Consider the following 22,888-nt stretch of genomic DNA (forward strand, 5'->3'; position numbering starts at 1 on the left):
TTTTTTTTTCTGTTGTTTGACTCTTTACAGGATTTACTGCTTAACATCTTTAAAATGTTTTGTGCTGTTGTACTCAGCTGTGCATAACTTAATTATATGACACTGAAATTGTTGTAATGTGTCTCTAATTACCCTCTAATAAAGTCTAATAAGGGTCTAACTGTGGAAAATTATATACACTTTAGTTTACAGGACAGTTCTGTTGTAATGTGTCCCTAAAACCTCTAATAAAGTATAATAAGGGTCTAATAAAGGGTCTACTGTCTAATAAAGAACATGTATCTAATTGTTGTCTAATTTGACACAAAGTACAGTTTGTATGGTGAAATGAAGTGGGACTGGAGATGACTGTCAGTTGCAGCCCTGATAAACCACACGGAAAGGAGTGTTTCTTAAGGAGGAATATTTGTGTATTTCAGTGTCAGCCTTGTGCTCATTAGCACATTTTAGCTGGAGATTCAGACAGTTCACACTGCATGGCAAATTAGATTGAGCAGCCAGTCCCAACCCCCACTCTTTCTCTCTCACACACACACATACACAGACACACACACCTACACTTACGCACGTGTCCAATCACATGTATTTATACTGTATGTAATGTTTATCGTATGCAAATAGGCAGTGCTGATGGGTAAAAGATGCCTCAACATGCCTATCTATGTAGGTTGGATCATTAAAAAAACACATTTAAAAAGTGTAAATGAATAAGTGATGGGTTTATGTTCAATGAAAAAAAAAATTGATTTCTAATGACACCTTTAGGTATTTGTATTCCATGCTTCGCTGATCTGCCACAATAATGCCGTGTTTTCCATTTAAAATATCTTATTGTTTATTTTTCATGTTTAATTTTTATATTAAATATAAAACTATAGATAAATTTTACATCTATACATCTGTCTATCTGTGCTGTCAACACATTAAAAAGTGTGATGGGCTTTTGTTCAATGAAAAAATTATTATACATCTCGTCTTCAGTGAAACAATTTATTGATTTCTAATACCACCTTTAGTTGCTTCAGTGCTTTACTCATCTGCCACAATCAAGTCATGTTCGTTAAAATATTTTCGTTTGGGGGATTCTCCAAGTGAAGATTGATATTATGTGACTGTTTGCAATTAACTCACCATATATAAAGCCTGTTTTTTCCCATGAATATTTCTAATAGACTTGTTTGGACTTGTGTGCCTGTGCACTAATTTGTGGATAAATGATGAAAAGCAAGTTTGTGAAAATGCTTTAGAGCATTTGTAATGAAGAGACACAGTGACAATATGACAAGGGCAAACACACTCTATCCTTTTCCACAGTCGACTTCACCCTCCATTTATCTTCTCTCATGTGTCACATCTGTCTGCTCGTCAGCTTTATTGTCTCTTTGTGCTCACTGTCCTCAAACAGAAACATGTTATCCCTCTTTCTCTCTCCGAGCATCCCTCCACCTCCTGCCTGCTGCCTCACTTTCTGCTCTCTTGTGTGCCCTTGCTCTCCATCTACCTTCCGTCTTTCCCTCCCTCTCCTCCTCCTCTTTCCTCCTCCTCCTCCTCCTCCTGCTGCGCTCTCGACTCTCGGCTCTCATTCCCCCTCGCTCACACACTCAGGCAGCATCCTCCCCTTTCCACTTCTACCTTCACACTCACCTCTCTCCGCACCTCTCGCCTCCATCCTTTCCTCTCCGTCACCTACTAACACATATCATCTGTGGCATCTCCCCCCGTCTGTTCTCCTTTTCCTCTTCCATCTCCTCCCTCCTTCTTCTTCTCACACAATCAACCTTGCTGTCTCGCGCAAACTCACGCGTACACACACTCATGCTGATTGGCACCCAAGGACAGAGCACCCTCTCTCCAAAACCGGCGACCAGGCGCTTTGCTCGTGTGGCCAGCAGGCTTCTTGACACTGAGCTCAGCTGAGGAAGAGGAGGACGAGGGAGAGGCCATGGAGCACAGCCACATCTTCCCTGTTTTTCCCCCAAACGCGAGCAGCTGGAGCCCGGGGCAGCATCCCTCAGAGGTTACCCAGGGATGCCCCCTCGGACCACTGCCTGTCATCTACTACAGCGTCCTGCTCTGTCTCGGCCTGCCGGGTAAGAGTCACATCATGCAGCTCTCATTCTGTGTTAATTTGTGATTAGAGTCTGCATCTGGTGGTTGCAGGAGACACGCTTTGCATCTTGATTTGTTGTGCACTTGCCTGCAGGTTTCAGCAAGTGTGTCCGCACAGCTGCTCCAGAGTGTCACTCCTTGCACACACACACTGTTGATTTGTCAGTCTGACCTTGTGGCAATCACTTGTGCATGCCTGCGTACTTTCTGTGCATTTGTCTGTGCTTATGCTTGTCTGTTTGGAGTTTGTTTGTGTAATTAGTTGGAAATATTCAAGCACATTTTGAGTAAAAGAGGGGAAAACAGCATCTGATTCTTGAAAGTGCACATTTTTTTGGTATGAATCTGGAGTTGTTATTGATGTGACTAATGACACAAGGTTCACCTCTGGGACAGGTGTGTTACATGTTTCCTCTTGATGTCCTGAATTAATGACACTTCCCCCTCACCACTCACTGATTTGTTCATTCACAGTCATTGTCAGACTCATTTACTGCCTCCGTCCCACTGTGTGATCTATGAGTGCTGACCTGGTCTCAAACAGGGAGGTAAAGTGGTGTCTGCGTATAGACTGTGTATTTGTGTGTGTGTGTGTGTGTGTGTGTGTGTGTGTGTGTGTGTGTGTGTGTGTGTGTGTGTGTGTGTGACAGAGACAGAAAACCTGGAGGTCAGATGAAAGAGGAAAGGTGCTGATAGCTAATCAGAGATCAAGGTTTAGATGTTGAAAGCTCTCTGGACTGTCAGATACACATGCACTCTGCTTCGATGCTGGACTTATTCTGTAGCTGAACAACATAAGGGGTAATTGGTGGGTTTTGCTATTTGACCCTCATTTTAAGGTGAGACTTATTGATAGGTTTGATTCAGTCCATGGGCTAAATTGCCCCCTTTCTCATTCACAATGAAAATAAATTGAATCACACTGTTTTTGCCCAGGAAGAAGGAATAGATATGTCATTTTGGATGAGTAAATGAGGATGTTAATAACAGAGAGGGCTGATCTTTGTGTGATGGCAAACTGCAGTAGGATCAGACAGTAATCTCTGCAGGGGAAGACAACTGTTAGCTGAAGAGGAGTGAGTATAATTCTGATCCCATAAATGTGTATTTGATACTAAAAGAGCTTAAATATACTGTTCGTTCTGTCCCCTGGTAGGAGCAGTTTATGTTTATGTTTATGAATCATTCCAACATTTCAGCAGTTGCATAATGGGAAAGGTTCCAGCATGTATAATTGTTGTATAAACCAGTAGTTTCTTAAAAATTTGTGCTGAAGGCACACCAAAGGGCAAGCCAAAATCTCAAGGCACTCCAGTATTCATGAAAAATAGCTTCTATAAGCAACCTAGTCCACAAAGGGAATGAGCTCTAGTCAAGACAGAGTTCCAAGAGTGCAGGTGGGAAAAAAATAAGGTGTCAATCAATCAGGGCCTTTTATATGTCACATACAAATAATTCCCTTCAACCAGCAACTGCATGAACGGTATAGAAATTTGCTTTGACAGAAAGGTTTGTAAGGGAACTTTTTGCGGTGTAGAATTTACATCTGTATTGAGAGATGAGTGCATACAAAGTGCTGACACAGAAAATTAAAAATTAATTCATAATTTTTTTTTTAAATAAATGTATGTTGCAATAATATATGGCTGTCACAAAATCCCACAGCACACCGTTTGGGAACGCTGGTATAAAGAATTTACAAGTAAAATGCTATTGTAGTTATTAAACGCAGTAAAATATCTGATTTATCTGCCAATCCTTGCACCAAGTTAATGTAGCTAATAAGTTGAGTTAATAAGTCTATTAAAGGAGCAATATGCACGTCCAAAACTGAGCACTGCAGTCCAAATAGTGAGTTGGAGTCATAGACAGTATATTAAATAGGTAGAAATCCTATTAAATATACAATCTATGAAGCGAGTTCTTCCCCCCACCCTCTCCTTCCCAGACTTTAGGAAGCTCAGGCAGGCTGCAGGAATACTGCAGGAGTGCAAGATGAGTGCAACATTGTAAACTGACAATAACAAGTAAGTAAGTAGTTTTAAACTGTACTACAGTTTTCTGTCAATGTAAAGCTAGGCCTGTTATCCCGAAAAAAAAAGCCCACTGCTCTGAAAATACACACTTGGGAGTTGGAGTTCCTGCTTTACTGCCTGCCAGACTCCATTCGTATACTGCTCAGTTTAACTGTTATACACATCTGTTCCTTCTAAAAGATTATTAATGATTTCTTACGACTCATAAACACCTGTCATTTTGCAGAAGTGGTCTGCGGGCAAAAGCAAGTTCAATATCCTTTCTGTAGTTAAATAATATAAAGGATAATTTGAAGGTTTTACTATTTAGCCCTCGTTTTTAGGTGAGATTTATTGAGAGATTTGGTGTGAATGGACCCACGGTTAATCCCTTTAATGAATACAATTTGAGACTTTTGCCTTATTTCTCCTAATAGCTCTTTTCCTTTGTGAAGATGGAGAGTGAGATGTTATCAACAACCTAAGCTTTTCTGGTTCAAAACAAATCTGCAATGCAAAGTGAAAAGCTTTTGTATGCCAAGACTGCAGTTGCTCCACAGATTTGCAGTCTCAGTAAAAGCAAAAGTCTGTCTTTCTGATCAAATCTCACCTAATTATTTCTCCCTGGACGGCACGAGCACTTCTCTCTGCTGTCACTTAAAGTTTCTCCTTCCTCTGGAAGTTTTCCTTGATTCTGCTGCTGAGTCGTCTTTAGAAATGAGACTGAAGCTGTTTGTTTAATCACAGAGCAACAATAACCCTGAGAGTGTAATGCAATCTTACAATAGTTGTCTGATTTAATGGCAGACTTGAGCGCAGCGGGTTGATTCTTTACAGCAGCCGACTTCAACTTATTCAATCATTATGACACAGCTCGTTCCACTCACGCTGAATCATGAATGTTTCATGAGTTTCATGTGCGAGTAGTAGCGGCGTGACCTGTGTAGACCCACACGTGTTTAATGCTCCTGGCAGATTGGAGGCTGTTACTTTGATTACCAGCCACAGTTTCATTAGTTAACAGCAACAGGGCTTCGTGGAGACGGCGTCATGTCTGTATATTCCTCACAGACTTTTGACCTTTAAGCTGCAGACGGAGAGGAGGTCACAGATCTGAGGGTGAAAAGCGAGACGAGGGACGGTGATGAGAAAAGGGATTACGCAAGTCAAGTGGTGGGAAATGATTACTGTTTGAGCTAGGGAAATGATGAACCAAAGGCTCTGGATTAACGGGGGGTGAGAGGAAGACAAGGACACCCAGAAGAAGACGAAGGAGAAGAAGAAGAAGAAGAAGAAGAAGAAGCGAGAGATGAGAGCAGTAATAGAGAGAGAGATTAATAACAGCAGAGCCAGTGAAGTAGCACCTTTTGAGCCCTGAGTGGGGGAGCCACAGACGACGGAGCCGAGACGAATTGCCACATTTTTAATTAATCGCTAACTCGCGCTCTCTCCTTCTCTCTCTGCTCACTACAGCACACTGCTTGAGACAGAACAGACGTGTGCTGGCATAGCAAACAGCACAATGAAGGTGTCGGCACTTTGCCTAAACTCTTTGACATGCTGGGAAGTGAGGCCTGCTCTTTGTACAGTACAGTATGTCTCAAAGCGCTCACTACTAAGACACACACTCTACTGTAAGGTATGTGTGTGAGTGACATAACTGAATGTTTAAAAGAAGCTGCTTTCATGCGGTATTATTTGAGTTGAGCATTTCTCTACATAAGTAATACCAAATCTGGCCTGCAATAGGGTGCTAGGTGGCCCACTGACTTGTGAAGTTGCATATAAGCTTATGCACACTAGAATTGTTTGGGCATCATCAGAAGTCATCAGTAGCCTACAAAACACAAAATATTAAATTTGCTTCTGGGAAAAACAACAAATTGTCACATTTAAAATAGAAATAAGGACTACCTCATTTGATAGAGCATGTTCCCCATGTACTGAGGCTGTCAGTCGTCTGTGGTGTGGCCATGGGTTCAGTTCCCGTCTGTGACCCCTCCCCCTTCTCTATAGCTGTCCAATCATAACAAAGGCATGAAAGGCTGAAAATACTTTAAACATAAGAAGTAGAAATTATGTATTTTGCTACTCTGACAACAACACTACAGCTACGGCGTCCTCCTTTGAAACTCCTGTTCAAGCCCATAACCAATTAATGTTAATTAGAATTCAAATTAATGGAGAATGTTCACCAAATGAGTAAGTGTCTGTTTATGAGTTGTTACAAATCATTAATAACCTTTTAGAAGGAGTAGATGTTTATAATGGTTAAAATGAGCAATTTATTAATGCAGTCTGGCAGACGGTAAGTCAAGCAGGCACTGAACTCCAACTCCAGAGTGGATATTTTCAGAGCAGTGGGCTTTTGTTTTCAGGGAAACAGGCTTGGCTTTACATTGTCAAACAGGTAATCCACATGTGTCACTCAAGATCCGGTAAGTCTGTCGCTGGCAGTATTCTTCTCTGGTAATACTGGGAGTAACTGGCAATCGACCTGTTCTGTGGTATGTGCTGAAATAATCTATTGCCTAGAGCCTACAGTCGATGAATAAAACTGGCTCAGGTGTCCTCACGTACTCTAAGTGTGGAACGAGGAACACGTGACAGCGAGGTGCTGCATGGTGTGGAGATGTCTGTGTTTTCATTTGCGTCCCACTCTTTCCTCCACCTGTGCTTATACATTGCTCATGTACTCCACTGTCTGCTGGTGTGTTCCTTCACTCTTCCTTGAGGCGTTTTACAGTTTGTGTGGCTGTTCAACCGTCAGAGGTGTGACTGACTGCTGGCGCACGTGCGAATTAAAACATCTCCTCCCACTCCCACCCACCCAAGGGGAAAAGGTCGGGGATGTTCAGCGCTAATGACCCCCCTTGTTCCACGTTGTAGCGTAGGCCAGGTGTCAGCCGCTACTTAATGAAGAGATGGGCCCCATCGATTTTCAGTTTGGTCTATTGATCTGTCAGTCTGCACCAGTGACGGGGCATCTGTGGTGAGATGGAGGCTTGTTAATAGATACTATCACTCTGAAGCCGTTTGAGATTAGGGGGAGTAAACTGGACGAACGGGAGAGGACGTGAAAGAGTATGTGAATATTTCAGTGAGGCAGATGGAAGAAAGTTGGGCTCTGCTTTATGTCTGCAGTGTGAGGAAGGAGAGGAAGGGAGAGAAGTGGTGAGCGTGTCAGCTTGTCATGGGGGAGACGAGCCAGAGAGGGCGCAGGAGGACAGAGGAGTCAAGAGAGGATGGAGGGACGTGTTGTTTGAGGCAATAAATCAGAGATGTTGTTGATGCAGTGACAGAGCTGACTTTGTTTGACCAGCTGACAACCAAAGGCTGCAAACACAAATCCCTGCATGTTGTTTGGCATTCTTTAGACACCAGCAATAAATCAATCTGAGGATAATTACAGTGTTGTGATCTGGACATCGTTTTAATGTCTCATTTTCCTCTGTATCCTCCATCCATTCACCCTGCTTTCATTTTCTTCTTTGCCTTTACAGGGATAGTTTGGACTATGTGATGTGGGGTTTAATGAGGTATTTATCGATAGGCAATGTATTACCTATAATAGATGGCCATTTGGTCACACACTTAAACTTTTTTTAGGTAGAAGAAGTGGGCTAAGCTTACAGGTCTGTAAAGTGAAGCCATCTTATATAAAAATATACCTACTTCTCACTTCTTCACCCCAGTAAACAGTTTATTCATGAACTTGTGGTCTCAATAGCTAGTTTCATGTCTTCACCTATAAAGTGTGATGCTCAGTTTGAAAATTGTGGTCCTGCTTGCAGTAAAATCACACTGTCACTAGACAGTACTGATCAAATATGGATTATGATTCTGTTACTTCATTGTCTATTTTTCACTTAGAGTGGTTTAGGTGTAAAACAAGGAGGATATCTACCAGGTGGCTGGGTTGTGTCTAGATGGGAACCCCAAATTTTCTCTTTCTTTATTGTCCACATTATAGAAACAAATTCTTTTTCTAATGGAACAATGCTTTGATTAAGATATGGGGAGGTTATGCAAAAAAACATAACCTTAACATCTGGTTAAGGTTTTGAAAAGGCCATGGTTTCGGTTAAAATGACCACTATTAAAATGATCGCTGTTGCGTCTTGTGACTGGGAGCGTGCCGACTGCCATGGACTGTAGGTTGTACACTGACTATGGATAAGTACCTCATACAGCCCTACTTCAAAAAATCTGAATGATCCCTTTTTTGCCCCTCTGTCTCTCTGTATCTCTGTCCCTACCTTCCATCTCACTCACTTTGGTCCTCTGTGTCTTTTCGAAGCCGAAAACCTCATAAGAGGAGCTGTGCGGAGTGCATCCAAGGGCACAATGTAATTGTTAGCATTGCCTACAAGCCCTTTAAACATGATGAGCTGAGTTTGTCAGTCTGCAGTGCCACATCACAGGCTGCAGGGTTAGCCTTGATGTAAGGACAGTCATCTCCACCAAACTTTGACTCACTGTGGCCTGTCTGTGAAATGAATGGCTGTAGACAGACGTGAGCTCAGGCACAGCACTGCAGTAGCATCAATATCATTAGCAGCAACCAGGACCTCTTCCTCTCAACACGCCCATTAAACCTAAATATCCCATTTCAATATATATCTTTCTCTCATTCTGGCTCTTCTATTTTCTTTTTTACATCTTTATTTTTCTTATGAGCTTATTCCACATTAACACTCAGATCACACATCAGGCTTATGCTCACAATAAAATGTGTTTGACTGATATTATCACATTTGCATGTCATTACAAGCCCGCTTTTCAATGCAAATTAGCAATAATAAGGATTTTATTTCATAATCCAGCCCTGTCGCCTAGAAATTATGTGTATATACAACTCATTTGAAACAACAGATATGTTTTGAGGGAGACATAACCAACAGAAACATGTTTTCTGTTAACATAGAGAGGAAATGCTGTTAATTAATGTATCTGGAAAATGTTTAGTGCATCAGTAAAATGTTCACTTTCATTTCTTTTCCATCAAAATAGGAAATCTGTAATCTGTAAGTAAATTCAGCATTATTTAAAACTCAGCAGTGACTCGGGACATGAGATTTTTTAACTTAACCAAAATGACAGTCTTACCCTAACCTTAACTAAAGTGCTTTTATTGGCTTTACCTTCCCACAATCATAATATTTCCTTACCTTAACCAAAGCACTTTTGTTGCAGAAGTGTAGACGTGAACCTGAGACTATATTGTACGGCTGTGACCCAGCTCAACCACCTCCTTATAAAATCAAGTGTGTTACATAAATGTATTGTTTCAAAAAAAAAGTGTTGTTGGTGAACATAATCCAGGCAGGAATTACATTATTACCATGACTTAATTATGAAAATAATTTTGTATACTATGACTGTGATGGTAAGAATTTGTGCTGACCACAGTGACACAGCAACATGTTCCCCCAGGATGGTTATGTTTTTTTCGACTTTATTTAAGAGTAAGTAGCGTAGCTCCTTTAATGTATGTGCCGTGTGCAAGTGAGGGAGATCGAGCAGCAGACTGAGTGTGACAGTGCTGCTCATAGGGGAGCAGAAACTTAGCAGAAACCTGGCTATAAGATGTCAACCTTGCAGTGAATGTACAGTACAGGTTACAGTGTGTCAGTTAATCAATGTTGCAGCTTCTCAGGACCAAGAAAAAATTGTGTCTGTTATTTCCCAACTGCTTAAAAAGTGGGGTTAGCCCCTATGTAAGATAAGCAGGAAAGGCTAATGTCAAGCTAATACTAACACTAGCGTTGTACCTTTACAGCGTTGGATGTGGCGAGATTGTATGAGTATTTGTAATCCAGCCTTGAACTGCAGCGTCTTTCTGGAGACATGATGAAATAAATCCATAATTATAAATCCAACACTGAATGCCTTTTGTGGTTATTTATCCATTTTTGTATCTTGAAAACAGTTGTTGTTACCATTTTGTTAGCCACCCACTGACAATCCCAAGATGCCTTGGGTTGAGTCTGTCAACCAGTCACAGGCTGAGTGAGTGCCAGACTTGTTTGTGGCAGCACTGATCCACAGGTGTATTAAAAGATCAACGAGCTGATCTCAGCTTTAGATTGACGTTTCAAAATAAAATTTGTGATAAGCTCAACTCCATGGTAGGCGCCACATGATGTGGTGGTGGTATTGTGGTAATGTGGTTATTGTTGCAGCCCTATAATATACAAATGTCATTTTTAGGACAAAGGCTTGCATAACAACATCACATTTTTTGTCTTCATTTTAAACAGGATTTCAAAACATGTCAGTAAAAGCATATTTTTCATCTTCAATGTATGTTTTTTGTGGCTTCATAGCAGGGATGTGCTCCTGGTTTTTGTTCGGGGGAATTAAGGAATCGCCCTGCTTTATGTCCGCTCTGACACTTAGAGAAGACAAAAGGGGAAATGGTTGTCATCAGGAACAAAGTGCCTGTGACCTTTGAAGCAAGCTTTGATATTCACCCCCTCTCTGTCTCTTCTTTTCCTCCCACCGGCTCGCTGCTCTCCTCTATACCTCTCTCTTGCTCCCTCATTCTGTCCTCCTGTCTAATCCCCTCCCCTCCAGTCCCTCTCAATAACCTGCTCTTTTTAACTCTCTGTGACCTTCCTCAGACCACACTTTCCTTCACCCTCCGTTATTTCCTCATCCTTCTCCTCTTCTCTTGTCTTATTAGCCTCTGGATAAGCCATCAAAGCTGAGCCCAAGCCTCAATTTCCTCCAAATGACAAAAAAACTAAATTGCAATGATCACTTTCAATATCTTTTTTGAGGCCATAATTTCCCTTTTACAGTGTTCAGACTGTGTTATATGAGGCCCATGAGAAAACCTAATGACTAGTGTGCAGGGAGGTTGGCAGCATCTCGTGTTTTGCCACCGGTTTCGAGGGGTTAAGCTGCACAGTGTCGTTTGTCGACAGCCCGTCTGAACACGTCCCTTTAGTGGTGGGATGAGTCAGCCTCGTTACACACCTCAGGGAGCACGCTGTGCCTTCTATTTTCCCGCTAAACAACGTCAATGGCCCTCGTTATGTTAGAGGAGCAGCAGGGGGAGTCGACGCACAAAAGCACTCCCACGCAAATAGACAGACGGGGTCACCCATGCAAACACACACAGGCAAATGTAGAGAGGCAACCACACAGCAGCCCATTATCTGTCCTACAGGTCATTCTAATCCCCTCTCGGCTGGGGACTCCTAGTTTTCACTGCAAATAGAAAAAGGGTAAAGGTGAGGGAAATTTTATAATAATAACCTATAATAACTTTATTTAAATGGCACTAATCTAAACAAGCTTACAAAGTGCTTCACAAAATGCATGAGAATAAAACGAACAAAAGTAGCCGGCACGCCTAATCTCCCTGGGCAAAGAATTCCATAGCCTCGGGGTCCTGACGGCAAAAGTTCGGTAACCCCTATTTTGCAGCAGCACTGTCGCTGCATCGAATTTCCAGATTGAACGACACGTTTCCTAAAAACAGTGCACAGTATCAAATTTGCGTGCCGTCAGTGTTGCAGTAACTACATTAAAATGACATGATAAGGTTTCTGAATGGAAGCATATAAAGGGGACCAAGAATAGATCCCTGTGGTACCCCACATGTCAGTGGAGCTGGCGATGAAACAAACTTATCAATAGAAACAGAAAATTCTCTGTTTGAGACATATGCTTAAAACTATTTCAGAGCAGTTGCTGATATACCTACACACTTATTCAGTGATTCAGTGATTTTGGGACCTACGTTTGGTCTTAATTAAAATATGAGCAGCAGTATTCTGCACTAGCTGAAGCTGAACCACTGATGATTGACTAAGGTGTGTAAGCACTCCACTGCTGTCGTCTAGGCTTTAAAAGACAAAGGCATGGACAATTCTGTCTAAGTCGATAAGAGACAAAGCTGATCGAATTAAAATGGGACCAAGAACAACTCTCTGCGGTACCCCACACGTCAGTGGAACTGACGATGAAAGAAAATTACAGATAAAGAAAGAAAATTCTCTATTTCAGGGGTGTGTGGAAGCCTCCATGTGTTTTCCTCATGTTTCTATTGTGCGCATGAATGTGCATCCCTCCATCTCCTCTGTCCCCATCCCCGCTGAGACCTCAGCCCTGTGTGTGCCACCTCATACCCGCAGAATGCCGAGCAGATCCATCCGGCTCCAGCAGCCCCCTCCCCATCCCCATCCCCATCCGCGGCCCCCGAGACAACGTAAAGAGCAGGAGTCAATTGAAATGAATGGGCAACCCAGTGCAAGCTGGCGAGAGCTAAATGGAAATGTCAAGCTCACCACAGATGCCTTTTGTCTGTCTGTAGAAGGCCCCGTCTCACCGGGGAGCCCAAACAGAATAATACCCAGCCAGTGACAGTCAACACCTCACTGTTTCCATTTCATGTCACTCCTCTCTGTTTAGCAATATGTGGAAATAGAGAGAGGGGTACAATAGAGAGAAGTGAAGCGATGGATTAAAGGTGAGGTGTATTGTGCAGGATTTCCAAAGTACAATGGATCTCCATCAGGATATTTTTGAGCAACTCAGAGTCTCGCAGGAAACTTTTTCTGATACAAAAAACACTGATATACCACGTGACAGGCTGCAGGTGTGTGTTCAGTCGACACTACAGCTGTAACAGGTGGCCGTACGGGAAATGATGCATGTGCTTGCGATATGACAAGCCCAGGGACAAAAGAGACTGTTGAAATGAATGATGGGTAAAAACAAAAAACAATAAAGTAATGTAGAATTAAATAGCAGCTGACAGATAAGCAGCAGATCAGTGTTTTCAGACTTTTGTTTATGGGCATTGTTACACTTGTAAGAAAACAAAGGAAACAGAAAGGCTGCAACTATGATTTTATTATTGATCTGCCAGTACTTTTGGCTTCTATTAATAGTTTTTCTCTGAAAAATATCAGAAAATAGTGAAACTTACCTGTTATAGCTTCTTAATGCCTAAAATGATATCTCCAAATAGCTTGTTGTCTGACTGAATCAGAATCCCAAAACATTTGTCATATTATGACAGAAAAGCTGCATATCCTCTCAATTAAGAAGCAAATGTTTTGAATTTTTGACTGAAAGATTGCCTGAAAAGTTACTGAAATTATTTGTCAATTTCTTAAAGAGCTGCATATTAAACAACTATCCATCTACAACAGCCAGCAAAACATTCACAACCTGTCAATCACTGCAATTGTCAGTGAAGGAAAGAATCGATCAGTGGCTGTGTGAAATATTGAATAAAGAGGGAGAGAGACTACGTCTGTAGGATGTGGGGTGGATAGATGGTTCAGACAAACACAGGACTTTTAAAAAGGTGGCTGAGATTCACGTTCCATGTGAAACCAAAAGGTTAATAAGAGTTTAAAGGTCCATAACGTTATGTGCAGACATATGGACCAAAGTAATGCAGAGTTAACAGTGCTTGGACTTACGTCATGATGTTGTTTTACTTATGTTTCTATTATTGCCAAAGCTTGGCCAAATCAACAATGATACTGATTGTCACGATTTCAAATCAAACATAAAGTTAGTCTTGTAATATGCTGAAATTTAGACAGTGAGGGTGATTAAGAACAATCACACAGTGCTTATTGTGAAGATCCATACCCTTGATTCCAAGGTTAACCTAAAATTGAATGTACTCTGGATTAATCTGCCATGATTGTGGACCACAAACAGACAGAAAGTGGATGATGAGTAGCTGAAACCAAATAATCAATAACTCAAGATTTAACAATTTAACTTGCCTGTGAAGAGGCAAGGGATGGCTGTGATGCTTGAGGGTGTAGTGTATTCCAGCAGCCCAACATGTACACATATATTGGCTTGTCAAGTCTTGTAAACTGCTTTGACATCTCATTTATGGTTATTGATAGATGGTATGTTAATGAATTGGCACAACCCTAATGATTTGTGTGTGTGTGTGTGTGTGTGTGTGAGTGTGTGTGTGCAGACATGTGTTAACGTGTGTGTGTGTGTGTGTGTGTGTGTGTGTCTTCTGCTGCACATCCTCCAGTCTGGCAAGGACATCTTTAGTCATTATCTGGAGCCGGCTTTGTAATTTGTAATCAGCTGATAGTGGCTGAGGCTGTGAAGTGTGATGTACCAGACTCCAAGCTGCCATATTTAATCCAATCCCAGATCTATTACTGCAGAGGGGGACAGAACCACAGAACACACGCACACGCTGTATGGACAGTGACGGCTGCTAAGTGCATTGATGTTTCGGTGATGCAAATCAATGTCAGAGGCATCTTCGTTTGAGGATACAGATTGGACATGGCTTCCTGCTGCACCAGCATGTTTCTCTAAATGGAGCTGGTTAGCAACAGTATAGGATGGACACATTATTGTGTGTATTTGATTGTTAGTTTATGTAATTGAACTAGTAGGGCATGAAATAGGAATGTTTGGATAAATTGGAAAAGTATTGATTGTTTAATAATGCCTCTGATTTTTACACTTCAGGTCACTATTGAATGTTCATAATGTGCAAGAAATAACACACTAATGTCTTCTTTAAGAAATAGAAATGTCCAAATATGATGGAAAGATTACTTTCATTAAATATCATCCTCTTACAAAAATAAAAACCCACCTCAAAACTATTTATTTCCAAAATGTCAAGGTCACTTTTTCAGGAGCAAAGAAAAACAATCAGCCAGACTTTCTAAAATGTCTTCGAGTGTTGATGAAAAATGTGAAACGATGTCACACTGCAAAGGCAGATCTGGCTCACATGTCTTGGCTCTGCTCTAGATTAGCAGGTTTCTGGGCTACACCCTGTCTGAGGCGTTTAAGATGGATTTACAACCTAGAGCCAAGTCAGCCGTCTTTGGTGTACTGGGGACTGACATGCCTTTGACAAGTAGCGAAAAAGATGCAGTTGCTTTTACCTCCATCACAGCCGGGAGAACGACCGACTGATTGGTTGTTAATACTGACTTGATTGCCAACTAATTTGACGATCGATTGCTCAATTTGAGTATTTCTTTAAGAAAAAAAGTCACTGTTCTCTGATCCCCACTTCTTTTTCTTCTTCCTCTTTGGGAGATTTTCAACATTTATGGTATTTTTAGACCAAACAACTAATCAATGGGTTGAGAGAATATTCAACAGATTAATCAAAAATAAAAAAATGTGATCGTTGCAGTTCAAAATGCAATGAAGCAGTGTACAATCCAGAACCAGATAATTTAATTTCTTTTTGTGTTTGTTTGTTTTGTTTTCTCAAAAATATTTTTTTCTCTACCAGTTCTTTTGTAACCTCAACTTCGATGTTATGATGTACATATTTGCTTTAACTTTGTATATAAGGTTATGGGTGAAAATTCTGTTACGTGGTTGGAAAAAAGGGGAGAAAACAGGGAGTGGCAAAACATCTGTAAAAATATCTGCACATTGTTATACCAGTCTCTAATAAAAATATTCACCCCCTTACTCTTATTTTAAGGTCCATTAAAGGTACTGTTGTGTGCAGTTTGTGGCCGGCAGTGGCTAGTAGTTTAATGTCCTGTGACTTACGTCATGTACTTAAGGTCTGGGCCATCACTGCCGGTATGTATGTCATTTTGGGAGTCACTGGCAATTGGCCTTTTCTGTCTTTTAGGTATGAAACTGTCTTTAAAAGCAAGGAAGAAGAAGACTGCTAGCAAGCAAACATAGATGTGACAATGTAGGTTTGAAATGCTTTGAAAAAAATTCAGTGAGAAATGGTGGATGTAAGCATAACTTTGTTTGTTTTAACCAACTTTTTCTCGGCTTTCAACCACATCTCACGGTCTAATGGAACTGGCTCAGGTGCTGTGATGTGGCGCTGGTGATAGATTGTAGGACACCATTGACCTCCAACACCACCATCACATCATATCAGACCCATACATGACCACCTGTTTTCACATGACTTAAGTTCCACACATAGGTCACATGAACACACCTCAGACACCTGAATAACTACTTGCATGTTATTATTTACAAGTAAGTAGTTACTACCCAGCACTGCTAGAATCGTATTAGACATTTGTGTGAAACTTTGTCATAATTAGCATATGAATTCAGTTCATATGGCCAAAAATGTGCTTTGTAAGGTCACAGTGACCTTTGACCACCAACCAGCATATTTTTGAGTCAGGGTGGATGATTCTGCCAAGTTTGAAGTTTGAACCCATCCTAAAGATGTCACATTCACAAGAAAGACATTAGTCCGAAATTACCTTAATTTAATGAGTTCATTCTTGAGTCCAAGTGGTCATCTGTGCTGAGATTGAAGAAATCACCTCAAAGCGCGCTTGAGATAGGATGACTCAAAAACATAATGCCTGTGGCCCCAGCTGTTACCGGTGGCATAAAAAAGGTTTTTCAAGATTAGTATAAGTACTGCACATCACAGTACTTTAGTCCTTTTTGTCTTTACCGCCAATGACAGTGAAAACTGGTTTTGGTCTTTGGTCCACGTTTTAATATTCCAGTAACACTACAGTGTAGCAAAGTATCTTGCTTACTGTCTCTTCTAGGTTTGGCAAAGGCTTGAGCATGCTCACAACCTCTGGACTCAACTGTCGGACACAATGGGAATAACCTGGGAATTATAATGCACATGTGGTGACAGCGGGGAAACGGGGAATAGAGCAGGACAACAAAGAAAGACGACGTGTAATGAGCCTGTACAATTCAATAAGTGGACTGTAGTTCCACGTGAGAAGCAGAAAGCTGTGCTCCTGCTGTCTGATGGAGGCGCACACAGGTCATGCTTTAATAAAAGCAGCAGTGGGATGAAACACATCCAGACCTTTGTGTCCACATTCTTTTTGGCAAAAAAAACCAGACAGTAGTAGCCCCCCTCCTGAGCTATTTAACTGTTCTGTTGGACTAAATAAACAGAGCGAGGCAGGTGGAAAACATTTAATTTGACGACATGGAAGAGAAGGTATGATGGTATATGTTGGAGATATGAAGTTAAGATTGAAAAAGAGGCAGACATGGAGAGATTGGCTACTCTTGTGCTTTGTTTTAGGAGCTAAATTGCCAGTGGCTGGCAGTAGTAAACTCAGCAGATTGCCAAGGCTGTGATGCTGCACGTTGCCGTCCTGTTTTTGTTGAGGCTTTACTCTTTATTAGAGATAACAATTTGGCCACAGGCAGAGGCAGGTGCCAGCGGTATTACACAGCAGGTGTAGATGAAGGGGGAAAGGGAAGGGAGCAATAAACAGGGGAAGGATTACAGAGTCGGAGAGCTGGTTGGACATGGTAAATACTGACTGGGGACGATAACAAATTTGATTATTTTTTGCATGTAGCAGGCTGAGACTGAATGAAAATGTTGCAGAGGGCAAAGAGTTCATCTGGCATGCTTCTAGATGTGCTGGAAGAGCTGTACGTTTTCCACATAATTTTAAGTCCACATGACACGGACAGCAGAGTCCTATTTGCTTCTGCAAATTTAGGTTTTTCCTATAAAAACATGTTGCAGAAAATGAATGGCATTTAAAGTATGTGATAGCACTAACAGTCTTGTGCATACTCTGCTGTCACAGATGCCACTTTCCCCAAAGTGAACATATTCTAGTCAGACGAACATCCGAAGACACACATACTGTTGCCATACTTGCCAACCCTCCAATTTTCCTGGGAGGCTCTTGGTTGTCTTCCAGGGTCACAATTCTCCTGTATTTCTCCCATTTTATTAAAATTCTCTAAATTCTGTAAAAATTGTCTAAATTTTCACCCCTTACATAACATTTGAAAGGAAGGGGGCACGCTTTTTCTAAGAGCAGCTGAATTAATTTACCATTTGTAATCAAATTGAAATTTTGTCAGGCAAAATGCTGTGATGTCATTGTGTTTTCCAGCTAATATTTGGCAGTTGGAAGTTACCTGCAAGCATCTCTAGGCAAAATAAATACGTATGTTACTTATTATTTTGTTATGTTGATTCTTTAAAAGTCACCTGAACGCAAGAAACAGTCTATGAGCCTCAGATTTTGGGGGTTTTGGGGTGGGAGGGTATACACCCCCCGCTTAGGTTTCAAAATCCTCCCTGTTTTTCAGGTCTCAAGGTTGGCAAGTGTGTCTGTTGCTAGCTAACTAATCAATCTTGACCTCAGAAATGCACTGCTAAAAGTTGAGAATTGAGTTGATATTTTCTTTGTCCTAATGTTTGTATTTGTATTTTGAATAGTGTGTTTGTGTTAGTGCAGTTACACTTATGTGTTAGCTGCAGCTATGGTATGCTGCATCTCTATTGTGTGAGTATTGCCCCTTTTCAATTGGCTGCTCACTAACACTCAATTTTTCTGTTTCCTTCTCTGCCCAAACCTGTGCCCATTCCTTTTCCAATCTCATCATACTTTTTCCATCCCCATCATTTCCTCCATCTATCTACTTTCAATCACCTCTCTGCACCCTTCCTCCCTTCCTTCCCCCTTCCTAGCTAACATCCTGACGGTGGTCATCCTGTCCCAGCTGGTGCTGCGTCGTCAGAAGTCCTCCTACAACTATCTCCTGGCTCTGGCCGCCGCTGACATCCTCGTCCTGCTCCTCATTGTTTTTGTCGACTTCATACTGGAGGACTTTATTTTGGCCACGCCGCTGCCTCCGTCACTAAACAATGCAGTGCAGGTTCTGGAGTTCTCCTCCATCCACACCTCCATCTGGATCACCGTGCCTCTCACCATTGACCGCTACATTGCTGTTTGCCACCCACTGCGCTACCATACGGTCTCCTACCCGGCTCGCACACGACGGGTGATATTTGCTGTGTATATTGGGTGCTTGCTCTCTGCAGCTCCTTATTACTGGTGGCCGGAGCTGTGGCACAGCCTGTCTGGAGTGGGTGGGGGTGGAGGAGGAGGAGGAGGAGGAGGAGGAGGAGGAGAGGGCAACAGGAGAACTGTAGCTCAGCATGTCCTGGTGTGGGCCCATTGTGCCACCGTCTACCTCCTCCCCTGCACCGTCTTCTTCTCCCTCAATGCAGTCATTGTTCGGAAACTGCGCAGACGTCGCAGCTGCTTCCGTCTGCGTGGCTATTCAACCGGCAAGACCACCGCCATTCTCCTCGCCATCACCTCCATTTTTGCTGTTTTGTGGGCACCTCGCACCCTCATGATCCTCTACCACTTCTACTCGCCTCCTCCGGCCTCGCAGGGCGCCGGGCGACTGCTCCACATGCTCACTGATCTGGCGAATATGCTCGCATTGCTCAACACCGGCGTCAACTTCTTCCTCTACTGCTTCATTAGCAAGCGTTTCCGGGGCATGGCGGCCAATGTGCTGCGAGCCCTAGTCCACTGCCGGAAGCAGCCGCCACCATTTTACGCCAGCCACAACTTCTCCATCACGAGCAGCCCCTGGATCTCACCAGCCAACTCCCACTGCATCAAGATGTTGGTGTACCAGTACGACAAAAACGGGAAGCCCATCTGTATCTCCTCTTGAGCCCTAAGCCACCAGCAGCCACCCCCACCCTCACTTGTTGGGGCTTTGTCTCCTTGGCGACCAGCTTTTCCCACATGGGACTCTTTGAGGCTTGAAAATGTCAACATGCCCAGAGAGCACAGAGGTAGCTAGCTTTGAGCGATAACAAAGTGGTAGGCTAGCAAGGTGGAAAAGCAAACAGCAGGTAATAACAGCATTCACAAAAGCAGCGACCAGCATCCAATAGATGTTGATTATTTCCTCCATGCAAAAAAAAAAAAAAAAAAATCAAGTAAGTGACTGACTCACAGACTGATGAAGGGATATCACCACCATCTATCACTGACTTTTATGAGCCACAATTTGTAACAGTATAAACAGACAACTACATGAATCCTTGGTGAAGCATCAAACGCCTGCTGACATCGGTTTCTTTACGGACGCGAAGAAGCTCTGAACAGCTGCGTCTTTGTCCATTGGGAGTCATTTCAGAGTCTGGGCACTAAACGCCTCACCTCAAGGGGTGATTCACTCAGGCAGAGCCACTGACTGTTTGTCCGCTGCTGCCCACAGTTCTGACTGTCTCTCAAGCAATGTAAAACAGCGCTGTCATTTCCACTTTAATATGCAGAGGAGTCTCAAAGGCATGTTAATTTGGGCTTTTATAAAACAAACAGCCCTGTCAGACTCTCCTCGTGTGTCTGCTGAGTTTATCCTAGCAGCGTAGGTCACCCACAAGTCGGCGCTCGCTATGGAAAGCCAAGTTATCTCACATCCAAGCTCACAGATTGTCGTAGGATGAGTAGACACTCTGCTTATTGTTGGTTAAATATTTATTAATGGTAGACTTGACTGTTATTGTAGCTTTGCAAAAAAAAAAACAAGACAAAAAATTACTTAGGAATATGTCAGTTTGGCGCCAAGTTGTCATTAATCTACAGTAGTAATCACATCTCCAATATTAGGAGGAGGAAATTTCTGCTATTAGTAGATAGTCCTCTATTAACTATTAATGGTCCTTGATGACTTACTGTTAGCCATTATCTGGATGAATATAATGAATGTAACTGAACGTCTCTTTAACCCTTTAGCTTTCTGAGAGGATGAGATTAAAAAAAAGAGAGAGAGAGAGAGAGAGAGAGAGGACAGAAAAATCTGCTATAGTTCCCTTTGGTTTGTTTCCCACTCCATCCAAGGCCGTTTCTATCCCATGATGCAGCAGTGAATTTGGTCTCAGGGCCACAGTGACACATTTCAGCTCCGCTCATTCTGCTGCTGGCTCATGGCAGTCCAGTAACATTTTACACCGAACACAGTCACGTACATCAGCTGTGCTGCCCGAGTCCTGCCTGGTAACGAACCATAAATGTGAACTCACACACACACACACACACGCACACACACACTGCGCTGTATTGCCCATAGAAAGAGCACATTGAGATCAATGCACATCCATTCTGCAGACACCTTAGGGCATTAGCAGTGTTCATCTATCTGATGAGAATGGAGCTGTGCCAAAGGGCAGATTTCTGCTAATACCTACTTGGAGGGACCACACACATCAGGCCCCTTTTTTTTAAATGGATAAGACTTTAAATCTGATGAATGTTAGGTGTGTCTGTCACAGCTGATAAACTCATGCCCTCTAAACTCTTGTTCAACACTGAAACGTTTGAGACACTTCAGGGGGTGACTAGAGCTGCTCTTTCTCTCACCATTGTAACCATTACAGTAAAAACTGGCTGCAGTTGAAAATCAGGGCCAGTGTTTCATAGTTTTGGGGCATTTTTTCATTGCAGTTATGATCACATTTACCAACTTCACCACTGAGATATGACTCCGCTGTTTAACAATGGTCCTTTAAGGTGAGGAGCATGAGTCAGCCTGTTTAAACAACTACTTTACCTGTTTAAAGGAGTAATATGTATTAAAAAATTAGCACTGCAGTCCAAATAGTGTGTTCACAAATATCCTACAATTTATATTCTAAAATCTCTGAATTGACTGAAAGTTCATCAAAATCGTCCCACTGGCAGCTAAAACATAGCTACTTTTGGTTAACACTGCCATTTTGAATTTTGAAATAAATTTATATAAATACATTTTAAATCTCATTTAGATAACTGTGTTCATAAACATCCACCAAGAAATCCTAAATTAACTGTCAGAGATTAATTCAGCATTCTCAAAAAATAAATAAATAAATATATAAATAAATCATGCCAGTGTCCAAATCAGCCAAGCAGTTGCTGAAATATTGTCCAAATAGGTGATTATGCTAATTATTGCTAATTATGCCGATTAGTATGTATTTCTGATATAACAGGTTTACAATAGGGCTCTATTGGCTGGTAAATAATCAAGTGTTGGGTTTTTGACTCTTTGAGACTGCTGTACCTTCACTTCACAATAAGTAACTCTGTGTTGTCAAAGATCTCAGTGATGTAACTGGTGAATGGCTCTGATCAAACAGCAATTAAGACCCAGGTTGTTTATGTAAAAACTTCCTTCAATATCCACTCAGAGCATCTATAAAAAGTGTGCTGCATTTACTCAGTTTATGAGCACTGGTTTACGTGATAGTCTGTTTTATTTCTTCTCTGCTTTCCCATCAAAGATTACCTTAACCTAATCCTACAACTTTCAAACTGCCACTTTTTCAGCTCAGCTGTAGACCCAGGCCATGACCGGCTCCTCCGCTCTGATTTCCCATTCCTTTGTTCCTCCACAAATTGATTTTCTTCAAAATTGCAAAGCGAATGAGGGAGTACCGCTTGCCACTTGCTCCTCTCCTCCTTCAATCTGTACTCCACCCACTCATCCCTCTTTCCTCCCACTTTATGTCAAATGCACTCGCTCAAAGTTAATTTCACAAGTGTCCTTTTCTTACTCGTTAACTGATTACCTTGAAGTCTTTTGTGCCATGTTCATGCTGAGCGTATCTCGCCATCGTTTCTCGTCAGAGAATTGATCAATGCGGCCGGGGACCTTGAGTTGGTGCCTGTGGAATGTCGCGCATTATGTGATGGAGATAAACGGCCAAAAGGTCAATAACCAGTAATCACTCAGCGAGTTCCTTGACTCCCAGTCCATTAAAGTCATCCTCGGCGGCGGGATGTTACATTTCATTTAGTGTAAAGGCACTAAAATACGTGCTTTAATCCTAATCAATGCAGCCTAATGATCGGACTGTAATCATTAAGAAAGTGAGCTCACAAAATTTTAATTTCAGCCTGAGGAGCTCGTGCCAGATCAATGTTGCCATGACATTCATTTCACGTGTTAACCCCATCCAATGTTTTGGCCATGTTAATGTGACATTTGTGCGAGAAGCAGCG

The 22,888-nt window shown here is 42.0% G+C and overlaps 1 protein-coding gene across 1 annotated transcript; it reads left to right on the plus strand.

The window, feature by feature from the left end:
* The first annotated feature begins 1,676 nt into the window (after nucleotides 1-1,676).
* On the plus strand, nucleotides 1,677-21,713 carry gpr139 (G protein-coupled receptor 139). The gene is made up of 2 exons (XM_084744257.1): nucleotides 1,677-2,090; nucleotides 18,568-21,713. Exons 1-2 carry the CDS (start codon nucleotides 1,943-1,945, stop codon nucleotides 19,569-19,571), a joined length of 1,152 nt encoding a protein of 383 aa, XP_084600383.1. The 5' UTR covers nucleotides 1,677-1,942; the 3' UTR covers nucleotides 19,572-21,713.
* The last annotated feature ends 1,175 nt before the right edge of the window (nucleotides 21,714-22,888 follow it).

The sequence above is a fragment of the Lutjanus erythropterus genome, chromosome 19 (assembly GCF_056507025.1).
Source record: "Lutjanus erythropterus isolate fLutEry1 chromosome 19, fLutEry1.hap2, whole genome shotgun sequence".
Lineage (NCBI taxonomy): Eukaryota > Metazoa > Chordata > Actinopteri > Lutjaniformes > Lutjanidae > Lutjanus > Lutjanus erythropterus.

What these genes read in the sequence shown, in the direction of transcription:
- gpr139 (XM_084744257.1), top strand. Translation starts at nt 1,943, where the DNA reads ATGGAGCACAGCCACATCTTCCCTGTTTTTCCCCCAAACGCGAGCAGC. An exon ending in GCTCTGTCTCGGCCTGCCGG is followed by an intron (nt 2,091 to 18,567) that starts GTAAGAGTCACA and finishes CCCCCTTCCTAG; the next exon opens with CTAACATCCTGACGGTGGTC.